This window comes from Delphinapterus leucas, chromosome 1 (assembly GCF_059928025.1).
Source record: "Delphinapterus leucas isolate spDelLeu-1000000601 "Yukka" chromosome 1, BTC_Dleu_Yukka2, whole genome shotgun sequence".
Classification (NCBI taxonomy): Eukaryota; Metazoa; Chordata; class Mammalia; order Artiodactyla; family Monodontidae; genus Delphinapterus; species Delphinapterus leucas.
In genome coordinates, this window is record NC_143129.1 from 160,051,142 (window position 1) to 160,076,117 (window position 24,976).

Sequence of the window (24,976 nt, forward strand, 5' to 3'; positions counted from 1 at the left end):
GTATCCTCTTACTTGAACTAGTGCAGGGGTGTCCTTACAAGTCTTCCTCCCCTGTCTCCTCCTCCCTTGGGGCTTGCCTTAGAACGACTTTTATCATGCCCTACTGTTTTGTTTTGTGAACTTGAATGCTGCGCCAATCCTTGTAGCCTGAGGAATAAAGTTCAGATTCTTCAGCACTGCATTCAAGTCCTGCGTGGTCTGGCCTCAGCCCCCCTTCTCGAGTCTTATCTTCCCCAGCTCACCTTCATTTCCTCTTACTGCAAACCCGACTGCTTATTATTTCCGGGTAAAACCCTCTGCTTTTTCATCTCTTTGTTGGCTGTTCATTCAGCTACATTTTTACAGGCTCGAACTTGCTGCTTTTAGTATTTTGCATCCTCTCTCCACCCCAAATGCCAGCCTAATGCCTCGTACATCAGTAGGTGCTCAAAAATCTGTTGTCTTTCGAACCCTCTAGACCCATACATGTCCTAGCCCGAGTGCTTTGTCGCCTGAAGGACACCTGCCCCCTTCCTCTTTAAGCGGGCTCTGTACTTCTTTCCACCCCCAACCCTTCCTGGTTTGCTCTTGCCACTTCTCTTTCAGCTTTATCACCAGACCACAGACAGTTCACAGAAGGCCCAGTGAAGAGAGAGCCTGGAGGAAAAAGTCATCTCTCCAGTAGCCTGTGACCACTGCAGCCTGTGGCTGAAAAGTAATTGCACAGTCGTCGTCTTTCTCCTTGAGCTAAACTAGTGATATTTAGTCCTTGCTAACCTAAATTGGATTTGCACAGGGGACAACTTGGATTCTGAGTCCAGGGCTTAACAGGTTTGCAGGGCATGGGATGTGTTTTTAGAGATGTCTCTGCCCATGTTAATTGTTAAAATCTGTGGTACTTTTTTTTAAAGCCATGAGATTATGGGAAATGTTTAAAATGAAAAGAAAGTGAGGAAGAGAGAAAGAAAAGGGAGGGAGGGAGGGAAGGAGGAAAGGAAGGAAGGGACTAAGAAGCATGGTTATTTGATTTTTAAAATTTATTTATTTATGGCTGTGTTGGGACTTTGCTGCTGCACGTGGGCTTTCTTTTTTAGTTGCGGTGAGCGGGGGCTACTCTTTGTTTCGGTGTGCAGGCTTCTCATTGTGGTGCCTTCTCTTTTGTGAAACACAGGCTCTAGGTGCACGGGCTTCAGTAGTTATGGCGCATGGGCTCAGTAGTTGTGGCTCACGGGCTCTAGATCACAGGCTCAGTAGTTGTGGCTCACAGGCTTAGTTGCTCCGCAGCATGTGGGATCTTCCCGGACCAGGGCTTGAACCTGTGTCCCCTGCATTGGCAGGCAGATTCTTAACCACTGCGCCACCAGGGAAGCCCCCGGTTATTTGAGTTACGAAAGTAACAGAACTATTTGGGGTGGTAGCCAGGCTGAAACAGGAATCATTGGCTGTTTCCATTCGTTTTTTTATAAATTTATTTATTTATTTTTGGCTGCGTTGGGTCTTTGTTGCTGCGCGCTGGCTTTCTCCAGTTGCGGCGAGCGGGGGCTTCTCATTGTGGTGGCTTCTCTTGTTGCGGAGCACGGGCTCTAGGCGCGCGGGCTTCAGTAGTTGCGGCACGCGGGCTCAGCAGTTGTGGCGCACGGGCTTAGTTGCTCCGCGGCATGTGGGATCTTCCCGGACCAGGGATCGAACCCGTGTCCCCTGCATTGGCAGGTGGATTCTCAACCACTGCGCCACCAGGGAAGCCCTCTTTCCATTCTTTTTAATGCTGGGTGCCCCATGCTATGGGCTTCTCTCAAGAGATCCCTGCCCTATGTGTGCTATGTACTTAGCTCTCCTTTGGAGTCAAATCCAAACTCCACGTGGCATTCAAAGTCTCACAGTTTGGCCTTACATATAATAAAAATCTATTTCTAATAAATTTAAAAAATAAAATTGTATTTTTAAATAAAAATTGGTTACTGTTATGACTATTATCATTAGCAGTTAATATTTATTAAGCACTTACTGTGGGTCTGTGGGCCTCAACCTGAGCACAAAAGTTCTGTAAGAGGATGTCCATTTTTCAGTTGGAGAGAATGAGGCTTGGTGAGAGGAGGTGACATGCTTGTGATCACTCACCAGGTCAGTGACAGAATAGAACTCAGGTCGTCTGTTTGAATCTGATGCTTGAGCCCTAACCCCAGCACTCTTCTTTTGTATCCCCTGATGTTCCTCAAACAAAACTTTTCATTTCTACTTATTTATACTGCTTTTTGTTACTTATTTCTGAGCACATCATAATGCTGTCTCTTTGTGCTGAAATTATTTCCTCTGCCAGAAATGCTTTCTGAACCCCACATTTTTCTGTTAGTTAATATAGTTTTTGATTAAGAGCACAGACTCTTCACCCAGATTCCCTGGGTTTGAATCCTGGCTGTACCATTTATTAGCTGTGTGTTCTTGGGCAGGTCACTTAACCTCTCTGTGTTTATCTCAGTCTGTAAAGTGGTGATAATAATGCGACATACCTCATGGAGGAGTTGTGAAGATTAAATATACGTACAGAGGTTAAAACCATGCCCGGCATGCAGTAAGCCTTAAGTATTTGCTATTAATATTATTCATGGTAATATTACTATCATTGTTATCATTAACGCAGCCTGACTTGGATTCTGGGTAGCTGAATCGGGATCTGTTTATCTCCTTGTAAAGTGAATGAATCTCTTACTGGTATGTGTTGCCCTGTCTTGGAGAGGCCATGGGACGGCCCCCTGGTGGTGTGTACACAGCATTGAGAAGCGTTAATCCTGCTCATTTGAACTGCCGGCTAATTTGCTCACATGGTGTTTTTTTTTTTTTTTCTTTACATCTTTATTGGAGTATAATTGCTTTACAATGGTGTGTTAGTTTCTGCTTCATAACAAAGTGAATCAGTTATACATATACATATGTTCCCATATCTCTTCCCTTTTGCATCTCCCTCCCTCCCACCCTCCCTATCCCACCCCTCCAGGCGGTCACAAAGCACCTAGCTGATCTCCCTGTGCTGTGCGGCTGCTTCCCGTTAGCTATCTGTTTTACGTTTGATAGTGTATATATGTCCATGCCTCTCTCTCGCTTTGTCACAGCTTACCCTTCCCACTCCCCATATCCTCAAGTCTGTTCTCTAGTAGGTCTGTGTCTTTATTCCTGTCTTACCCCTAGGTTCTTCATGACATTTTTTTTTCTTAAATTCAATATGTATGTGTTAGCATATGGTATTTGTCTTTCTCCTTCTGACTTACTTCACTCTGTATGACAGATTCTAGGTCTATCCACCTCATTACAAATAGCTCAATTTTGTTTCTTTTTATGGCTGAGTAATATTCCATTGTATACATGTGCCACATCTTCTTTATCCATTCATCTGATGATGGACACTTAGGTTGTTTCCATCTCCAGGCTATTGTAAATAGAGCTGCAATGAGCATTTTGGTACATGACTCTTTTTGAATTATGGTTTTCTCAGGGTATATGCCCAGTAGTGGGATTGCTGGGTCATATGGTAGTTCTCTTTGTAGATTTTTAAGGAACCTCCATACTGTTCTCCATAGTGGCTGTACCAATTCACATTCCCACCAGCAGTGCAAGAGGGTTCCCTTTTCTCCACACCCTCTCCAGCATTTATTGTTTCTAGATTTTTTGATGATGGCCATTCTGACTGGTATGAGATGATATCTCACTGTAGTTTTGATTTGCATTTCTCTAATGATTAATGATGTTGAGCATTCTTTCATGTGTTTGTTGGCAGTCTGTATATCTTCTTTGGAGAAATGTCTATTTAGGTCTTCTGCCCATTTTTGGATTGGGTCGTTTGTTTTTTTGTTATTGAGCTGCATGAGCTGCTTATAAAGTTTGGAGATTAATCCTTTGTCAGTTGCTTCATTTGCAAATATTTTCTCCCATTCTGAGGGTTGTCTTTTGGTCTTGTTTATGGTTTCCTTTGCTGTGCAAAAGCTATTAAGTTTCATTAGGTCCCATTTGTTTATTTTTGTTTTTATTTCCATTTCTCTAGGAAGTGGGTCAAAAAGGATCTTGCTGTGATTTATGTCATAGAGTGTTCTGCCTATGTTTTCCTCTAAGAGTTTGATAGTTTCTGGCCTTACATTTAGGTCTTTAATCCATTTTGAGCTTATTTTTGTGTATGGTGTTAGGGAGTGATCTAATCTCATACTTTTACATGTACCTGTCCAGTTTTCCCAGCACCACTTATTGAAGAGGCTGTCCTTTCTCCACTGTACATTCCTGCCTCCTTTATCAAAGATAAGGTGACTGTATGTGCGTGGGTTTATCTCTGGGCTTTCTGTCCTGTTCCATTGATCTATATTTCTGTTTTTGTGCCAGTACCATACTGTTTTGATTACTGTAGCTTTGTAGTATAGTCTGAAGTCAGGGAGCCTGATTCCTCCAGTTCCGTTTTTCGTTCTCAAGATTACTTTGGCTATTTGGGGTCTTTTGTATTTCCCTACAAATTGTGAAATTTTTTGTTCTAATTCTGTGAAAAATGCCAGTGGTAGTTTGATAGGGATTACATTGAATCTGTAGATTGCTTTGGGTAGTAGAGTCATTTTCACAATGTTGATTCTTCCAATCCAAGAACGTGGTATATCTCTCCATCTATTTGTATCATCTTTAATTTCTTTCATCAGTGTCTTATAATTTTCTGCATACAGGTCTTTTGTCTCCTTAGGTAGGTTTATTCCTAGATATTTTATTCTTTTTGTTGCAATGGTAAATGGGAGTGTTTTCTTGATTTCACTTTCAGATTTTTCATCATTAGTATATAGGAATGCCAGAGATTTCTGTGCATTAATTTTGTATCCTGCTACTTTACCAAATTCATTGATTAGCTCTAGTAGTTTTCTGGTAGCATCTTTAGGATTCTCTATGTATAGTATCATGTCATCTGCAAACAGTGACAGTTTTACTTCTTCTTTTCTGATTTGGATTCCTTTTATTTCCTTTTCTTCTCTGATTGCTGTGGCTAGAACTTCCAAAACTATGTTGAATAAGAGTGGTGAGAGTGCACAACCTTGTCTTGTTCCTGATCTTAGCGGAAATGCTTTCAGTTTTTCACCATTGAGGACGATGTTGGCTGTGGGTTTGTCATATATGCAGTGAGGGGTGGCCTCGATTAACCATAGAAAAGAAGACAGCAGCCACAGGAGATGGATACTGTTATCTTTGTTCAGTTCAGGAAGCAGAAGCTTAGAGAAGTGAGATAACTTGTTCGGGGTCATACAGCTAGTAAGTAGGGCCAGAAATGGAATCTAAGTCTGACTCCAAAGCCTGTATATATTGATATATATATCTTTATAATATATATATATATATCTTATATATATACTACATATATATCTTTATATAATTATAGTACATTTATATATACATATATACAAATACATCTTATTTTAGCTAACTTTGAAAGTACCAGCTGCACCATTTACTGGCCTGGCTCTGTGTCCTTGGGCATGTGTGCTACCTGCTCTGGGCCTCAATGGCTTTATTTGTAAAAGGGGGCCAGAAATCAGAAATAACACGTGAAGTACTTAGCACAAGCCTAGCTATTCGAGGGGACTTGATAAATGGCAGTCATTATTATCAAAGCAGTGAGGGTGAGGAGAAGTAGAGCAGAGGGAAGAGAACTAACCGTTTCTGCATATGGTGCTGTGTACCAGGCATTGTGCATGGCTCTTGACCCATTAAGAATTTCATTTGGGCTTCCCTGGTGGCGCAGTGGTTGAGAGTCCGCCTGCCGATGCAGGGGATACGGGTTCGTGCCCTGGTCCGGGAAGATCCCACATGCCGCGGAGCAGCTGGGCCCATGAGCCATGGCCGCTGAGCCTGCACGTCCAGAGCCTGTGCTCCGCAACGGGAGAGGCCACAGCAGTGAGAGGCCCGCGTAACGCAAAAAAAAAAAAAAAAAAAAAGAATTTCATTTGTTTATCCTTTCGGCTTCTGTGTAAGTTCAGTGGTGTTATCCTCATTTTACAAATGACTGAACAAATTAAGTAATTTCCTTGAGGTTTCCTATGAGGTTATGGATGGAGCCAGTGAAATATCTAGGTCATTTTATTCCAAAGCCACAGGGCTTTTCCAAACACACTCTAATTTCCCTTAAAGTCCCAGACAAGTCATGTAGGCAGGAAGGCGTCCAGAATTCGGAGACATGACCGCTGAGCTTTAGTGTGGCTGAGGAGGGCTTGGTGATGGAGGGTGGAGGAATTGAGGCTGGACTTGGAAGCAGAGGGGCCAGAAAGAGTGAGGGCGGTGTGCATGGGGAACCTGTCTGTTTAGAATTGGCTGTCTTTGGGTGGTGGATGGTGAGAGAGAGCAGGACCAGTTTGCAAAGGTCCAACCAGTTTGGACCTTCACCTGCAAGTAGTGGTGTAGTACTGAAAGTGTTAGAGCAGGGAGAGATGAAATCAGTGTCTAATCTGGCCAAGTCCAAAGACAAAATTGGTAAATCGGGTAGGGAGAAGCAGGAAGATCTCTTAGTTGGGAGGCTCTTGAGGTAACAGGTGAGGAGAGAGGATGGCCTGGAGGAAGGCAGCTTTGAGAACGAAGAGATGGTTGGCTGACTGGCTCTGGGGGCCTAAGGAGAGGGGTGAGCGAAGGGCAGGATGGCAAACCGGGCCGACAGGGCGATGATGGTGCTGGTGACAGCAGGGGGGGCTCAGGGGCAGGCCCAGAAGTCAAAGCACAGCTTTACCTGGGAGCCACCCGTGCACAGAGCATCTTGTAGAAGTACCCAGTGGACAGTGCAGGGCCTGAACTCAGGCACAGCTGGATAGCTCTGTTTAGAATTGGCTGTGATGGCTGATGGTTCTTGTATTAGAGAAGAACAAGATCTGGAGCTGCACTGGCCAGTATTGTAGCCTCTAGCCACATGTGGCTATTTAAATTTACTCTAGGTAAATAAAAAATTCAGTTTCTCATTCACTCTTGCCACGTTTTAACTGTTCAAGTGTAGCTAGTGGCTACTGTTTTGGGCAGTGCAGTTGTAGAACATTTCCATCATCGATCGGGTAGCACTGGTCTGGATCTCGGGGAGTACCTGTAAATAACTGGGGGACCTGGAGCGGGGAAGCAGAGCAGGAGGAGGAGACAGAAGGAGCCATTGAATTAAGAAATAATGTTGCTGCCTCTTGGGCAATTCTCAAAAGAAATAGAGTACTTGGATTTTGGTGTGAATTTGCTTTTTCTCCTTGTGTGATGTCATGTTTTTGGAAAAGCCCAGACCCCAAGTCAGTGGCAGGCCTGGCTATAAAACATTGAAATGGAGGCCATGCCTCCTGTCTTTGTTTTGTAGATCTGGGCCTTCAACAGGTCTGGTCTGGCTTCTAGAGGACCTGTTAGCCATGCAGTGAGGGGTGGCCTCGATTAACCATAGAAAAGAAGACAGCAGCCACAGGAGATGGATACTGTTATCTTTGTTCAGTTCAGGAAGCAGAAGCTTAGAGAAGTGAGATAACTTGTTCGGGGTCATACAGCTAGTAAGTAGGGCCAGAAATGGAATCTAAGTCTGACTCCAAAGCCTGTATATATTGATATATATATCTTTATAATATATATATATATATATCTTATATATATACTACATACATATCTTTATATAATTATAGTACATTTATATATACATATATACAAATACATCTTATTTTAGCTAACTTTGAAAGTACCTATAAGCAAAAAGAAAAAGCAATCCTATCACCGAGAAATGACTACTGTTGACGTTCAGTGTATAGTTTCCAGACTTTCCCATCTGTATATGTATTTGTCTAAATTTATATATTTATAAACATGTGGTTTATATGTACATAGACACATATTTCAATCCTTTCTGATGCATATAGGCCACACTCTTAACTACCACCTTTAATTCCTTGTCAGCATTTCTGAAGTCCTAAAAGCTCTGAAGGTGGAAAATAAATTATTTTTGTAAGTTTGGCCCAAGCTCACTTTGGCAGTAAGATTTGCTTGAACTGACAGGAGACTATTTATAAGCTTTATTTATCCCACTAAGTGTTACTACTCATAAGTTGCGCTGAGGAACTCCTAACGTTATTGGTTTCTGGATGTTGCCTCTGACTGCTGGGGTGCTGTAGAACACTGTACAGGTTATGTATTATCTTTCTAAAATGTACCAAATTTTGAATTCCAAAATACACTTGGCTTCAAGGGTTTCAGATAAGGGATTGTGGGTCTGTATTAGGTTATAGTGCTGCCTGGGCGAAGGAAAGAGCCTCCAGGGTCAGTGTTATCTATTTAACCAGCGTGTGAGAGGGGATTGGGTTCTGTAACATGTGCAGTGCAATGCACAGAATTCACAAGAGAAATGGAACACTCTCTACTTCTGTACATCCAGATCAAGGTTGCGGTTGTCGCTCTGGTTGCCCTATTAGGTAGACTCTTACTCAGAAATGGTTTCAGTTGTAGGTGTGAAAGGTGGTCATCAGAAAGCACCCAGAAATGGCTGTGAGCTTAACCGCTGCCCTGAGGTTGTTTGCTCAGTGTGTGTTTACTGACTGCCTGCTATATTTCATGTTGCCGTAAGCCAGGGGCCACAGAAGAAGAACATTAGCCCCTGCTCCCAGAAGCCTGTGGTCTAGCTAAAGAGGAAAGATTGATAAAAAGAGTTAAACACGGTTACAGGGAATTCCCTGGCGGTCCAGTGGTTAGGACTCGGTGCTCTCACTGCCGGGGCGGGTCTGATCCCTGATTGGGGAACTAAGATCCCACATGCTGTGCAGCTTGGCCAAATAAAATTAAATAAGCATGGTTACAATTATGATAAATGCCTTGATAGAAGTAAGCACTGGGTAAGAGTAGAAGGAGAGGGCCAGAGAGGGCTTTTCGAAGGAGATGACTCCTGAGCTGAGTCTTGAAGGGTGAGTTTGAAGTTTGATACATGCAGGGGGGTTTGAGGGTGGTTAGACTATGCCCAGCATCGGGGCGGGGGTGGTGGTGAAGAGGCAACATTTAAAAAGATAAATGGTTGCCCCCCGCCGCAGTCGCTGCGCGGCTTGTGGGATCTTAGTTCCCCAACCAGGGATCGAAACCGTGCCCTTGGCAGTGAAAGTGAAAGCGCCTAACCAGAGTCCTAACCACTGGACTGCCAGGGAATTCCCTTAAAAAAATAAATGGTTTTGATGTGACTGGATTGGGGGCGAGAGAGGAGTGGTTTGAGTGCTGGGTGGAAGATGGGCCTGGAGAGGTAGTCTGGGGCTGATTATAAAGGTCCCTGTATGTAATACTTAGAGGTTTGGGTTTTACTACAAACGTGTTAGAAGTTATTAAGGGATTTTACACACAGGAAAGACCTGCTCAGATTTGTGTTTCCTTCTAGAGGTTGTCAGTATGCACTGGAGGGGGTGAGAATGGTGGCAGGGAAATCACTGAGTGTGCTCTCCAGAAATATTAAGGGCCCTAACTAAGGCATGGCAGTAGGGATAGGAGAGAAGTTCAGGTATAAAAATATTTAGGAGAGACGATATGTAGGACGTGATGACCGAACATGGGAAGAAAGGAAAAAAAATCCCTGATGTCACCTCTTCGATTGGGTGACAAGGGACTGCAGGTCTGAGGTTGGAAAAAGGGCAGCGTGGCAGTAGGGAAGCAGAAGAGGAGGAAGGGCAGGAAGCTGTGGCCGGAGAGGGGACTGTGGGGCTGTGCGATGGTAAACTTGGTAAAGAGCTGCTGACAGCCAGCTTCCGTACCAGATTCAGGAGGGAAGAGATTCCAAGAAGACTGCCCTGTGGCTGGAAATCCCCCCATCCATGCCTTAACATTTCCTTACATGAAGTCATGAATGAAGATGTTCTAGTTCTTGCTGGACGGAGTCCAGAGAGAGATATGGGGTCGGGGCATCAACGAGACGCAGGTCAGCAAGGTGGTTTCTCCAGTCAGTACACTGCCCACTCCTGGAAGGAAGCCCAGTCCACAGGACAAACCACTTGTCCCCAGGAGATGGCCTGACGGAGTCCTCAGAAAGCACTGACATGCAGAAACAACACCTAAGCATTATTCCTAAGTTTGCCTTTGCACGTTGTAAAGCCCTATGAGATATTTTTTAAGTACCTACTTTATAGATGAAGAAAGTAAGACCCGAAGAAAGGAAGTAACTTGTCATACAGGAAGATGATAGTAGAGCTAGACTTCAACTTAAGTTTCCTGATACTTGCATTTGACGCCTTGAGTACCTGCTATGCACCTGTGCTGCTCCAGGTCCCTGGGAAATAGCATAAAGATGACAAAGTCCCCACCTCATGGGGCTTACACTTTAGCAGAAATAGCATGCAGTAAACCGATGAATATATATAAGATTTAATATCAGATGGTTTAGTATTATGGCACAGTCTTGTCCTCAGTAGGCTTACTGGCTAACTGGGGAGACAGTTACAACACACAGCAATCAAGCCTATTGTGGGAGAAGTACAGGGAGCTATGGGAACATCTGTGTCAGGGCATCTGACCAGTTTGGGAGGAATCAGAGAAGGCTTCTCAGAAGAAATGGCCTCTAAGATGTACCTATACCAGGGGTTGGCTAACTACCTTCCCCTGGGCCAGATCCAGCCTACTGCCTGCTTTGGTACAGCCCGTGAGCTAAGAATAGTTTCTGCATTTTTTAAATGTTTGAAAAGAATGAAAAGAGAATAACATTTCGTGATGTGGAAATTATATAATATGTAAACGTCTGTGACCATACAGTTTTATTGGCACACTGATGCTTATAGCTGCTTTTACACTATAATGGCAGAGTTGAGTAGTCGCAGAGACTATGTGGCCTGCAAAGCTTAGGACATTTACCCTCTGGCCCTTTATAGAAAAAGTTTGCTGACTCCTGGCCACAGGATGGGTAGGAGTTAGCCATGGAAAGCAGAGTGAGGAAGAAGGAAGTCGGTTCCTGATGGGATCTTTGTATAACTGCGGTAACTTTAGTGTACTTGGAGCATGGCATTCAAGGAGGTAGGGGGCTGTGGTGAGTGATGTGTCTGGAGAGGTGGGCGGAATCCAGACTGGGAAGAGGCTTGGCAGCCGTATTAAGGGGCTTGGATTTATCCAGTGGGGAGCTTTTAAAAGGTTTTAAGCCACGTCGTCATTTTTTCAAAAACTTCTCTGGCCACAGTGTAGAGATTGGATTAGAGAGGGTGGGGTGAAAGAGGAAGCAGGGAGACTAGTTGAGGTCTCCCTCAACTAGTTCCAGGGAATTGTTGGTAACCCTAGGCTAGTATAGTGATATTGGGGATAGGAGTATATTGATTGATTTGAGAGGCAATTTAGGAAGCAAAATTGAAAGCCCTTGTTGATTGATTGGAGGCATTGAAATGTAGCTATTTTCATGTTTCAGATGATTGTGTTTTCTTTTTCAACTCCAGTGTTTTGTTTGTTTTTTCTCGTTCTTGTGAATGCATGGTTGACAAATCCATGTTTAGTAATAGTCTTCAGAGCAGAATTCCTTAGTGATGTTTCATGCCCCTGGTGCTCCTTGTACCTTGTGGATCGAAGCAGCATCTTTCTGTGGCCTCTTCATGCTGTTCCCTGTTGACAAGGGATCTGGCTTTTAAGCAGCAAAGAAACAGTAAATTGGCAGATTGATTTTCCTTTTCCAGTTTGTCTTGATTTAACAACTTTCCCCAAATATTTCTTTGTTGCAGGTCCTTGGGCTCCTTGGTTTTCAAGGCGCTGCGTTGACAATGGCAAGCACTTAGGGCCTTCCCAATTTTACTTCTCTGACCCTTGCCTTTTTCCTCCTCGGAATTTAAGTCTCACTTGCAGTAAATGGTAATAACATCGCTACGTTATATTTTATAATATGTTGCGTGGCTTTCAAAGTGCTTACTCGTGTCAACTATTCAATCCCTACAATAAGCCTGAGAGGAAGGCAGGACAGATCAAGTTACTGAGATCAGGAGAGGCTAGATGGTTTGCGCAAAGTCAAAAGGTTAATAAATAGCAGAGCTGGTGATAGAACTTAGGTCTGCAGGTTTCTTAGCTTTTTGTTCCTTCTATAATGCACTCCGTCTCCAAGAAAAGGGGGTCAAGCTAGCTGGGACAGTTATGTTTTCAGTAGTAAAGACATCTGGATGAAATACTTTTTTTTCCCCTCTCTATCCTGCTCTCTGGGAGCTTCATCCAGACATCAGCCTAGGCCTTTCCTATGGTTTCAAGCAATATGTAAACCACCAGTCATTCCCAGACTACAGTTTGAGAAGCTGTGGTCTGTATGGTAAAGCATATGTAAGTATGTTTTAATTCCTTCCTCCTCCCCTTAGGTGGTTCTTCCTTTGATGAGTCAAGACCAGATGGGAAAGGTCTGCTTGTGGACCAAAGCTCCTGGGGTCAGGATAAACCAGAAAACTTGCTCCCAAGGTAATGCAGCTCTCCCTTCACTTATGCCTCTTAGGGCTGAGGTTTTCCTGACTGTAGAACTGAGGCCATTGCTGTGCGCGATGTCCATTGTCCCACAGTCGCTGGCCTAGGAAATGTTAGGCTTTTATTGAGCATTTACTATGTGTGCCAGGCATCATACACTTACATGGATTATCTTCCTTTAACCTAAGAGGTAGATACCATTATTTTCTGTTTCACAGCTAAGGAAACAGGTGAAGAAGAGATGTTATATAACTCACCCAAGATCCAGAGCTAGCAAGTGGCAGATCTAGGATTTGAAACTGGCAGTCTAACCCTACCGTGGAAATGTAGATTAGAAACATTTGATTTCTCCCTCCCATTCTTTTTTTTTTTTTTTTTTGCGGTACGCAGGCCTCTCACTGTTGTGGCCTCTCCCGTTGCGGAGCACAGGCTCCGGACACGCAGGCTCAGCGGCCATGGCTCACGGGCCCAGCCGCTCCACGGCACGTGGGAACTTCCCGGACCGGGGCACAAACCCGTGTCCCCTGCATTGGCAGGCGGACTCAACCACTGTGCCACCAGGGAAGCCCTCTCCCTCCCATTCTTTTAGGAGTTTCCTGACTCTGAAGATACTTCTTTTTCCCCGTTTTTATTTACTCCTTTCTTTTTTCTGATGCGGTTGTATTTAGTGTGTGCTCCAGTGCCCCCTACTGGTCATAGCTGGAATCATCTGGTCAAGATAAAAACTTATTTGTGTCAGTATTTAAATTACACACTTAAACAGTAATGAACAATCCCTGGACTTGAAACGTAGCTAAATCTATCATTCTCAATTCACTTTTGAGCCTTCCTGATATACATAGATGCATTTTACATAGTTTTAATTAGTATGTACATGACAATCTAAAATTAAGCACTTTAGTGGCATTTATTCAATGTCAGAAATTGTTTCAAGTGTTTTATGTATCTTAATTCATTAAGTAATCTTCAACAAAAGTTTTCTGAGCATTTATTAGGATTCTGTTATGTACATATGCCAAATTTTGCTTAACTTTAAATGTTGGCATTTGAATAATTTTTAGTATGACTATGAAAACTACACAAATAATAATAAAATATAAATTTTCATTGCCTTTCTTTTTATTTCAGGTATTCCTGTGGATTAGAGATCCAGGGGAATTATCAAGTCAAAAGATCTAGATAGTTCTATAGTCTTGTTACGTGAGGCCCAGGGTCCAGAAAGAGCACTGTTTAAACCGAGTTCTGATTCACACTCTGCTACCACCCAGCCGCATGAATCATTGACGATGCTGGTCTTGTTTTTCTCATTTGAAAAATGAAGGGATCAGATTAGATTATCTTCCAGGTCTCCTTCTGGTCCGAGATTCTACAAACCTATTATCTCTGGACCAATGTACTACACAATCAACAACATATAAGTTTACTTTGTTCTACATAGAAATAGTGTTGTTTTAGCAAATAAGTTTTACTTTAGCCTTTTTAAGTCTTCTGAAATTCAGATGCTGATGTGTGGAAACGTCTAGCTTTATATTCATGTACTTTGTCAAGGAGGACTCATCAAAATATGATAAAAACTTGTTTTAATAAAAATTTTTTTTTTGTTTTTCTAGACAGAATAAGTCCAAATCTGAAATAACTGACATGGTTCGCTCCTCCACTATCACAGTATCAGACAAGGCTCATATTTTATCCATGCAGAAGTTTGGACTGCGAGATACAATCGTGAAATCACATCTAATGCAGAAAGAAGAGGATTATACCTATATCCAGAACTTCAGGTAGCTCACTGGGTCTTAGACTGTTTCCGCAGCAAAATGATCACTCACCTCTCTGAAATTTAAGCAATTCCCCCATACCCTGGATTTGAAAGCAAATCCTGTACAGAGTCCCTCCCATCATTTTCTTTTTTCTTTTTCTTTTTTTAGCTGCGTTGGGTCTTCATTGCTGTGCGCAGGCTTTCTCTAGTTGTGGTGAGCGGGGGCTACTCTTCATTGTGGTGCGCATGCTTCTCATTGTGGTGACTTCTCGTGTTGCGGAGCACGGGCTCTAGCCGCGCGGGCTTCGGTAGTCGCGGCACGTGGGCTCAGTAGCTGCAGCGCGCGCAGGCTCGGTAGTTGTGGCTCGTGTGCTCTAGAGCACAGGCTCAGTAGTTGTGGCTCACAGGCTTAGTTGCTCCACGGCATGTGGGATCTCCCCAGACCAGGGATTGAACCTGTGTCCCCTGCATTGGCAGGCGGATTCTTAACCACTGCGCCACCAGGGAAGTCCCTCCCATCACTTTCTAAATGAGTGATTCCTTTCACTCTTCCTTAGCAGGCATTTATTCTGTGCCTTTCCTGGCCAGGCACCGTGGGAGGTGTGGTGTAGTGGGAGTGGCACAACTTGCAAATGGTTGCAGAAATATTTAAAGAGATACACGTGTGCAGAAGAAGGAGAGAGATCCTGATTTTTGCTTATCCCTCTGTGTATCCCTTGGTCATTTGGGGCCTTTTTTTTTTTTTTTTTTTTTTTTGCGGTACGCGGGCCTCTCCTGTTGTGGAGCACAGGCTCCAGACACACAGGCTCAGTGGCCATCATGGGCCCAGCCGCTCTGTGGCATGTGGGATCTTCCCGGACCGGGGCATGAACCTGTGTCCCCTGCATCGGCAGGCGGACTCTCAACCACTGCGCCACCAGGGAAGCCCCTTTTGGGGCCTTTGAAGAAAGTCATTTGAATTGAAATTAGTCAGAGGAAGTTAGTGTTTGGTAATCTTCTTAGGCAAGGTGAGCAAAAGTTACATGAATAAAGGGTGCAGGATTCTGTCAGATCTTTTTATTATTTATTTAGTTAGTTAGTTTTGAATTTTATTTTATTTATTTTCTTATACAGCAGGTTCTTATTGGTTGTCTATTTTATACATATTAGTGTATATATGTCAATCCCACTCTCCCAATTCATCCCACCACCCCCACTTTCCCCCCTTGGTGTCCATACGTTTGTTCTCTACGTCTGTGTCTCTATTTCTGCCCTGCAAACCGGTTCATCTGTACTATTCTTCTAGGTTCCACATATATGCGTTAATATACGATATTTGTTTTTCTCTTTCTGACTTACTTCACTCTGTATGACAGTCTCTAGATCCATCCACGTCTCTACAAATGACCCAATTTTGTTCCTTTTTATGACTGTCAGATCTTTTAAAATCATTGCATTGGGACTATAACACAAAGTAACGTTGCTTCTAGGAATATAAACAGTGAATTGTCTGAACACTGGTGTTGCTTTCTTTCGGAAAGTAGTTACCAGGGTACTTTCCTTTTTTCATTTCACTGGTACACACAGTAAACAGTCATTTTGTGGATTACGGCTCTCTAATGGCTGTTAAAGCTAAGTAGGAATGTTCGGAGTGGGCCTCTACTGTTTGAAGTTATCACAAAAGCAACAAATATCATGGCAGACTGCACGTCACCCCTTGGTGCCATTTGCACTGGTCTAGGATAGATGTGACATTTCTTAAGGCTTCAAATTCCAGTCCAGAGAGACTGACACCGAGCAGAATCAGCATCCAGTGCTTTCCCTGTCATGTCCATAGTCCTCCCAAGTGACTGATTGATTGTCTTTGGCAACAGGTTTTTTGTGGGAACATACAATGTGAATGGACAGTCCCCTAAGGAGTGCCTCCAGCCCTGGCTCAGCCATGGTATCCAGGCCCCAGATGTATACTGTGTGGGGTGAGTGCTTTTCTTCTAGTTGCCTCTGCATTTTCCAGAACGTGTAGCTGCGGTTGAAGGGATGGGGGCATGGATCTATAGCTGAGAATTCACAGCAGGTGAAGGGATTGAAAAATGAGCATATGCTTAATAACAGCTGTTCCCCTGTTAGTGTGCTTCCTCACAGTAAACAAATTTCTGGCACTATTCAAGTGACGTGCTTGGCATTTGAATGCTAATATTTAATTTTGAGTGTAGCCCTCTGTTAAGATCGGTACACCTTGAACTGAATTTAATTACTTAGACATTCAACACTTTGTTGGTCACAAAGCAAAAATATCTTTTGCCAGGGAAGGAAGGTTAGCTTAAAAGAAAAAAAAGGCCCTATCCATCAGTCATTTTTTTTTTCACACCTGCTGTCTTGTCACCACTGCACTTGGTACTATTGGTGGGGAGGGGACAGCAAAGAAGCCTGTACAGGAGTGGAAAGGGCCTAGAATTTGGAATTTATGTAGACCTAGGTTTGAACCCATTTGCCACTTGGTGCTTGGGCGAGCTAGCGATCTCGGATATAAAATGGAGACTCTTCTAACTACTTCAGGTTCATTATGAAGAGGAAATGGGCTGCTGCTTGTGAAAGCACCTGGTAAGTTCCTTGGCTGAGGAACTTAGTCCCTTGTCGCGAAGTGTTTATTCTTCTTCCCTCTTGAGGGTCCTGCAGTTTAGCTAGAAAGCTAGGCCTTACACACCCAAACCAACGTGCGAACGTGCCATCTCACACGTTACCCTTCTCTACTCTCTGGTTGCTTCTCCTAATAGGTTCCAGGAGCTTGATTTGAGTAAAGAAGCCTTTTTCTTCCATGATACCCCAAAGGAGGAAGAGTGGTTTAAAGCTGTATCAGAGGGTCTTCATCCAGATGCCAAATATGCAAAGGTAAGAGAGGAGTTGGGGACCTTCTAGTTTTTTGTTGCTATGCAGGGAAATGCTAAGATAACTTTTCACTTCTTCTGCGACTTTCATCAAAAGCCAGCCCTAATGATCCTGAGATTTTCAGTTCCAGGCCCTCTGGAAGAGGCGTCTCTGGGTGTGAAAGAGGCAGGTCTTGGCACTTGTAGGCTGTTGAGGTTATCACGGAGTCACTCGGGTGATTACCCTGTGTCCTGGTGTGGAGGAGGAGATCCGTAATACTCTCAGCCAGCTTCCGGACTACTTTTCCTTTTGACTCCTAGTTAATGCCATGACTTGAATGCTTGTCTCTCTTCCAGGTAAAGCTCATCCGACTGGTTGGGATTATGCTGCTGTTATATGTCAAACAAGAGCATGCAGCGTACATCTCAGAAGTGGAAGCTGAGACGGTGGGGACAGGAATCATGGGGAGGATGGTGAGTTCCTGGTTGGTACGTCTGGCACATGGAGGGCCTTGGTCCCTAAGATTTGGACCCCACTTCTCGTGATACTGTGACTGCACACGTCCCAGTTTGAGGGTGCTGGCGGTACGAGGTGAACTGTACCCTCGTGATCGAGCAGGGCTGGATGGAGCAGACCATTCAGAAATTGTATATTAGTGACTTGCTGGCTGATTTGCCCAACTAGCCAAATCCTCGTGTTCACTGCACACCAGAGCCTCCAGTGGGTCCTCCCATTTAATGCATGACATATGTTGCAGAAACTATGCTGGGTCACCAAGGAAAAGAAAGAATGCTTAGAAAGGAAAAAGAAAGAAAGAATGCTAATAATAGGTTTGCAATTTTCTCTTCTTCTAGAATCTGTTAAATCCTTTTAGGTTCTACTGCGAGAGCTTAGCTTCCCGTGGGGAAGGGAGAGGCATGTGGTTTGCCTGTGATTTACTGAAAAGTGGACTCACCTTTGCCACTGGCCAGCTAGTCGTTCTACCTTCTTGGATGTGTTTTCCTACCTGTAATATGTGGACTGTAACACTGCTTTACTTACCTCCCAGGATTATGATGCAGACTAATGAAGAGAAAACATTTTGCAACCTCTCGGGTTTAAACAACTACTGGTCTTTTTTTGGACTCCTTTCACAGGGTAACAAAGGAGGTGTGGCAATCCGGTTCCAGTTTCACAACACCAGCATCTGCGTTGTCAATTCCCACCTGGCAGCCCACACGGAGGAGTATGAGAGGAGGAACCAAGACTACAAAGACATTTGTTCTCGAATGCAGTTTCGTCAGGTTGACCCAAGCCTCCCCCCTCTCACCATCAGCAAGCACGAGTGAGTCTGGCCTTCCACCCCGACAACGTGCACCGGGCCCCACGGGCCAAGTTGCGGGCTCTCTGTTTCATTAGGCAGGGGGCCGGGGGAGGCTTCCCACTGCCCGAGTGGGAGCTCCAGCCAACTCTCAGTTACACAGGGATTACCTCTCTTGGAAATTTTTCGTTTCCCAACCTGCCATCTGGCAGACCTCTAGAATCTTTCCCAGACACCATCTGTTCCTGGAAAATGTGTAAGATTTATTTTTAGCATGGGTCCGCCTGGATGCAGTGTCATGAGAAAGCCGCCCCAGAGTGAGCACCTCAAGCTCAGGTTTGGTAGTATGTTTCAGGACTCTGTCTGCCTGTTCTCTCCAGAAGCGTGTGTAATTGAGAATTGGGCTGCGTTCCTCTGTCTTCACTTAGTCTTTTTTGCCTCTTGATTCAACTTTACGGAGCCGTGGTTGCAGCTGCTTGGAGCATCTGGCGCTGATTTTTGTCTGTTCTCTGTATTTCCTTTATCTCCAACACTTGCTCTCTGTCTAAATTCAAGGCATACTGGAATTTCAGACCTTACAGTGCCACTTGGAGCATGTGCCCCTTCTTTTATGACAAGGAAGAAGCCACTGGGGCTGTGGTGTCTTCCAGGGAGTACACAGAGCCCAGCCTCTCGTCCGCCTGCTGTGGTGGTAGACCTGTCTTGATTGGTGTTCTGGAAAGCTGCCAGGATGGCTTCCCTTCTCCAGGGAACCCAGCAGGGACTGTGTCTCCCGTTCCGCTGACCCTGAAGCGTCCTAGTTTGTGAGGTTGCAGCTTGCATGTCAGTTTGTCTGCTTTTAGCTTGTGGATGCATTCATTTTGGTGTGTGTATGCTGCCGCGTGGTTTCTCTCCTGACCTGGTTCTTGGCTTCAAATAAAGCGGTATTGGTCTTCATGGGACGTGCGATGTCACCTGGGAGCATCCAGTCATCATTTTCCCAAAGCAGCAGGTGTGATAAAATACCTGTCACACTCTGCAGAAAGAGCCAACCAATGATACGGTGGTGGTTAAAGCCAGACTCCACTGGAAGGGTTGAGCTTTGTTTCAGAGGACCTCAGCTCCAGAAACAAAGGCTGCGAGTGTGTTTTGTGGACTGGAGGGTGGGTGGAGGCAAGAGGCGGCATCATGGCATCATCTGGTCCGGGGTCCCTGAGTGACTGACAGGACTCCCAGTACTTGACCTTTTTTGCCTCTTCCCGGGAGAGAGGTAAATTATTGTCTTGCTTTTAGATCTTATTAGACTATCTTTCCAGCCGTACAAGAATAAAATAGTCAAGGAGAACTCAAGACTGTGTACGGTGAACTTGGACCAAGATGATTGAGTAAGCAGCATGCTAGACATGGTGTTAAATGGGATGGTGTGAGGAAAAGAGACCCTGAGTAGCCGAGTCCCTTCCCTGCCCAGCTCCCCAGAGGCTGAGCCTCGGGGCCCTTCTGTCAGGAGCACACCGGCTGGAGCCGGTGAAGTCCCTCCTAAACCCTGTGACCTTTGTGCTCTGTTCTCGCAGTGTGATCTTGTGGCTGGGGGACCTCAACTACAGAATAGAAGAGCTGGATGTGGAAAAAGTGAAAAAGCTCATCGAAGAGAAGGCCTTTCAAACCCTGTATGCGAATGACCAGGTACCGATGGCCACCTAGGCCCTCTTCAGGCAGCCGTCCCTCCACAGGAGGGCACAGAAAAGCCTGGCTGCCCAACTCCAGCCTCTTCTTGCTCATCTGGGGAGGTTTCCCTGAGGAACTGGTGTCCCATCATTCCTTCCTTCCTTCCTTCCATCTGCGTTCCCCTCTCCCACAGTTGTCTGCCACCTGGCTGTTCCCTTGAGGCTTATCTCCCCCGGGGCAAGAGCTGCTCTCTTTCTCTCGCAGGCGTGCCCATTCATTCAGTCATTCAAGGTGGGGCCCAAAGGGAACCAAGCGTCTCATAATGAAGATACTTGGTATTTTTAAGATGATTTACTGATGGTTTGGATGGGCCTCCCGCTCCCCCTGCCCCTCACCAGGTCTGTCCAGTGTGCATGACCACTCTTTTTCGGAATGGCTGTCTTCACTTCCGACAGGAAGCAGTTCTGTATCGTGCTCTCCTCCACCATTGTTTGGGTTAGCGTTCCTTTCTCAAAGCACTGGCCATTTCCCAGGACAAGAGAAATCTGTTTCTCTCTGACCTTCTTCAGGCTACTGCTCTCAATAGATTTCGAAACTGTTCAAGTGGTCAGAGTTGTTCAGAATGTTACAGCCCTTTTTCTTTTTAGCCTGTATCTCCCTTTCAATCTTCTTTGTATTGTCATTAGTCTAAATCTTTCTGTTTCCTTTATTTTTCCCCCAGTGCAGATCAGTTGAAGGGGGAAAAAGAAAATCTCGAGTCTGTTATGTCTTTCTTCATGGAATAATCTCTTTATCGATCCATTTTTCTCTCTCACTCTTTTCCTTAGTAAACTATTCTCTTTAATTCCCATTTCAGCCTTAACCCAGTCTGTTCTGTAACTGTCTATTTCTTGCCACTGTTTTCTGGACTGCGGCATTCTCATTTCCCTGGTAGTTCAATACCATCTCCTCTTACCTTTTTTTTTTTTAAATTAATTAATTTATTTATGGCTGCGTTGGGTCTTGGTTGCTGTGTGCAGGCTTTCTCTAGTTGCGGCGAGCAGGGGTTACTCTTCGTTGCAGTGTGTGGACTTCTCATCGTGGTGGCTTCTCTTGTTGCGGAGCATGGGCTCTAGGCGCATGGGCTTCAGTAGTTGTGGCACATGGGCTTCAGTAGTTGTGGCACACGGGCTTCAGTAGTTGTGGCTTGTGGGCTCTAGAGCGCAGGCTCAGTAGTTGTGGCTCACGGGCTTAGTTGCTCCGCGGCATGTGGGATCTTCCTGGACCAGGGCTTGAACCCGTGTCCCCTGCATTGGCAGGCAGATTCTTAACCATGGCACCACCAGGGAAGTCCCTCCTCTTGCCTTCTTTTCTGGTCTTTCCTTAAGTAATGGTACCCAGTCTGTGTGTTTCTCTGCTTTCTAGACGGTTTTACGGTCTATATTTACCCATTTAAGAATCATCTTGCACTAATACCTAAATTTTTTAAGTTTCCTGTTGTTTTTTTCTTAATAGTTTTTTTTAGGAATTCACGTTTTGGGGTTTGTCAGCTGCTGTCCCCTGGATAGCTGACTCTGTCTCAAAATTGGAGCTGACAGCTCTTCACCAGTCCACACAGTGCCGAGCTCGGAGCTCCAGGGAGGAGGCAGGAACACCTATGGTTTCTGTCTTGCTGAGAAGGAGCTCTTAGAATCACTGCAGTGACAAGGGTGCTAGTTACTATCGTAACGTGTCAGGCAGTGTTCTAAGCTGACGGCTTATCTCTGCAACAATCCTGTGAGGCAGATTCTATTATAAATCCAAATTTTACAGATGGGGAAACCAAAGCATAGAGCTTCCCCCAGTTCATATAACTGATTTGACAAACTCCTTTAAAAATTATTTAAATTTAAACTTAATTCATAATGGTTTGTGTATACCTCTACTATATATTTCTACATACATGGAAGTTCCCCTTTGCTTTTTGGATTGTTTCTTTCCAGACCTTGTTCTATGCAGTTCTATCCCTCTGTATACTTGGAACAACTGTGCTACACAGATGAAGCACAGTTGATACCTGGAAGAGAAAAATCTCTATGTCCTTTGGTACCTAATCCTCCTAGGGACATCTCAGTAAGGTGGTACTCAGGCCCCTCGGATGTGGGTATACTTTTATAAAAGAGCCTTAAAAACTGTATAACAGGTGGACGGATGGTTAGCATGCTCCTCTTCCTAGGAGTTAATTAACTCAAGATCTTGCAGAATAGCTTTCTCATGGGCCTTTCCTTTGGGGTTAGAGTTTGGATTCTAGATTGATTTCCTTTCCTCTGCTAATTCAAGGTTTGACCTTTTTTTTTTTTCTTTAAATTTATTTTACTTATATTTATTGTTTGCTGCATTGGGTCTTCGTTGCTGCGCATGGGCTTCTCATTGCGGTGGCTTCTCTTGTTGCGGAACACGGGCTCTAGGCGCTCGGGCTTTAGTAGTTGTGGCGCACGGGCTTAGTTGCTCCGCGACATGTGGGATCTTCCCGGACCAGGGCTCGAACCCGTGTCCCCTGCATTGGCATGTGGTTTCTTAACCACTGCGCCACCAGGGAAGCCCAAGGTTTGACCTTTTTATCCTGAGATTTTTTTTTTTTTTTTTTTTAGTGTTATCAAAGTCCTGGGAATGCACTTTTATCACGTAGGAAGGCAGGTTAGAGGGGAAAATGCATCAAATAGCAGTTATCCTGAGATTTTTTTTTTTTCTATCTGTACTTTCATGTAGCTGAGAGCTCAGGTCGCTGCAAAGGCTGTCTTCGAAGGCTTCAACGAGGGTGAGCTCACGTTCCAGCCCACCTACAAGTATGACACTGGCTCTGACGATTGGGATACCAGGTAGGTCAGAGGTTGCTTCAGGGGGCTGAGCAGATGGAAACTCAGAAAGTTATGGAAGCACTTGCCCTCATTGACCTAAAGAAAAAGATAGGTTTCCTGTCACTTCTTCCCCATGTTTTGTACTCAGGTCAAACATTCTCTGTGTATCTGTTCATTAAGCAGCCTGCCTTCCTGCACGTCATCTTGTTGACTGCCTTAGCCTTTGCTTCATAAGAATTCTTGAGACTCGTTTACCTTCCAGCTACGCTTAGGGTGATGATTGCAGCAAACCGAGCTTGTACTTGGCCTTTACCTAGTAGTTCATATTTTTATTAGTGCCTGTGGGATGCCACGCACTGTTCAATACACTTTACTTGCACCCCATTGAAGTAGGTATGATTTACTATCCTCATTTTATAGATCGGGGAACTGAAACCCCCAAAATTCAAGAGCCTCCCAGGCAGGCAAGCGTAGAAGCAGGATTTTAACCCAGGCAGTAGGAATTCACGACCTGTTTTAACCACCATCTTTTGAGGACCACAGAGTCCTTCACCCTCAGATGGCTGTGACTCTTGCCTGATCCCCATAGGACAGTAGAGTGCAGAGAATCATTCTGAATGGCGTTTTGGCTCTGAGCTTTCGCAGTTGTTTGGGGTGATACCCGCAGGATACACATTACCCCTCAGTGGGCCCAAATCGCCCCTGCCCTCTCAGATCTCCGGCTGCATGGACTGGGAGACTGCCCCGTCACCCCTAGCTGAGCCAGGGAGCTCACCAGGTGAGGGCGCTGCTGTGCCTGGGAGGGCTCCCAGTGTGGACTTTGCGTTTCAGCGACAAGTGTCGTGCTCCCGCCTGGTGTGACCGGGTCCTCTGGAAAGGGAAGAACATCACTCAGCTGAGCTACCAGAGCCACATGGCCCTGAAGACCAGCGACCACAAGCCCGTCAGCTCAGTGTTTGACATCGGGGTAGGTGGGCAGCTGGTGCCTCTGGTCATCATCCTCTAGGGAATTGGTTCGCACAGCTGAGACCACTTTTGTCTTTCTGGTCTCCTCCTCCTACCTTGAGTGTGAGGAAGCTGTTTAAATTTAATTCATAATTGTTTTGTAGACTTCTACTATATGTTTCTACATACGTGGAGGTTCCCCTTTGCTCTTTGGACTGTGTCTTTCTAGATCTTTTTCTATGCAAATGTGTGTCAGTATTCTATGTATAGCATAGAGGAAGTTTTTCCCTTTTTGTAAGAGAGATATATCATGCATATTGTTCTGAGAACATCTTTTTTCCCCGCTGGCTATGTTTTAAGAGATCTTTCCATGTCAGTAAAGGGAGAGCTCCCTTCTTATTATTTTTAAGGGCTGCAAAATATTTCATAGTATGGATGAACCGTAATATATTGGGGTTGGCCAAAAAGTTCCTTCGGGGTTTTCATAAAATATTATGGAAAACCCCGAAGGAACTTTTTGGCCAACCCCAATATATATTGATCGTTTAAGTTGTTTCCAAAATGTTGCTATTGTATTCATTGCTATAGTGATCACCCTTCACATATATCTTTGTGTACCATTGTGAATATTTCTGTAGAGTGAAATTCCTAGAGGTGAAATTAGTGGTTCAAAGAAAAGTGTATTCTAAATTTATTTGAGTCTGCTAAATTATCCTCCCGACAGCCCTTACCATTTTACACTTCTACCAACTCTGGATGAGCTAGTGTTCCCACAGCCTGGCTAATATTGGGTTTTATCAATCTTTTAAATCCTGCCAACCCAGTGAGCCAAAAGAGAAAGACACTCCATTATTTTAGATTACACTTCCCTAATTACTAGTGAAGCTGAACATCTTTTTTTTTCTGTTTCTGTAATCTATTTTTTCTTTTTTTTATCAAAGTATAGTTGATTTACAGTAAACATCTTTTTATTTATGTATTCTCCATTTGTATCTCTTCTTCAGTGGCTTATGTGTTTCTTTATATTACCAATTCTCAAGGATGTGGGTAGAGGCACATCAGAATCTACGAGGGTGGGGGTGGTTTGCAAAAAGCCTAATGAATGTTATAGGTAAGGTTTTATTACTGGAAAATGACAAAAATTGTAATTCAAAATAAGGAAGGGAAGGCCTGACAAAATCTTCTTGGCTGATGGAGTACATGTTTAAAAAAGCCTGAGAAATGCTGCTTTAAATCAAAGCCCTGGAGAAGCTCCTCACTGCAGACCTGTCGGCAGCAGCAAGCCTAGCAGAGCCAGGC

General features: G+C 44.4%; 1 protein-coding gene across 1 annotated transcript in view; it reads left to right on the forward strand.

Moving 5' to 3' along the window:
- The window catches only part of LOC111175608 (type II inositol 1,4,5-trisphosphate 5-phosphatase), a 37,306-nt gene that overhangs the window by 2,926 nt on the left and 9,404 nt on the right, over positions 1 to 24,976 (forward strand). The window contains 9 exon segments of the mRNA XM_022575296.3: positions 12,273 to 12,369; positions 13,983 to 14,150; positions 15,982 to 16,083; positions 16,882 to 16,996; positions 17,329 to 17,445; positions 18,109 to 18,296; positions 19,823 to 19,934; positions 22,644 to 22,753; positions 23,564 to 23,699. Coding sequence (XP_022431004.2) covers positions 12,273 to 12,369; positions 13,983 to 14,150; positions 15,982 to 16,083; positions 16,882 to 16,996; positions 17,329 to 17,445; positions 18,109 to 18,296; positions 19,823 to 19,934; positions 22,644 to 22,753; positions 23,564 to 23,699 — 1,145 coding nt within the window.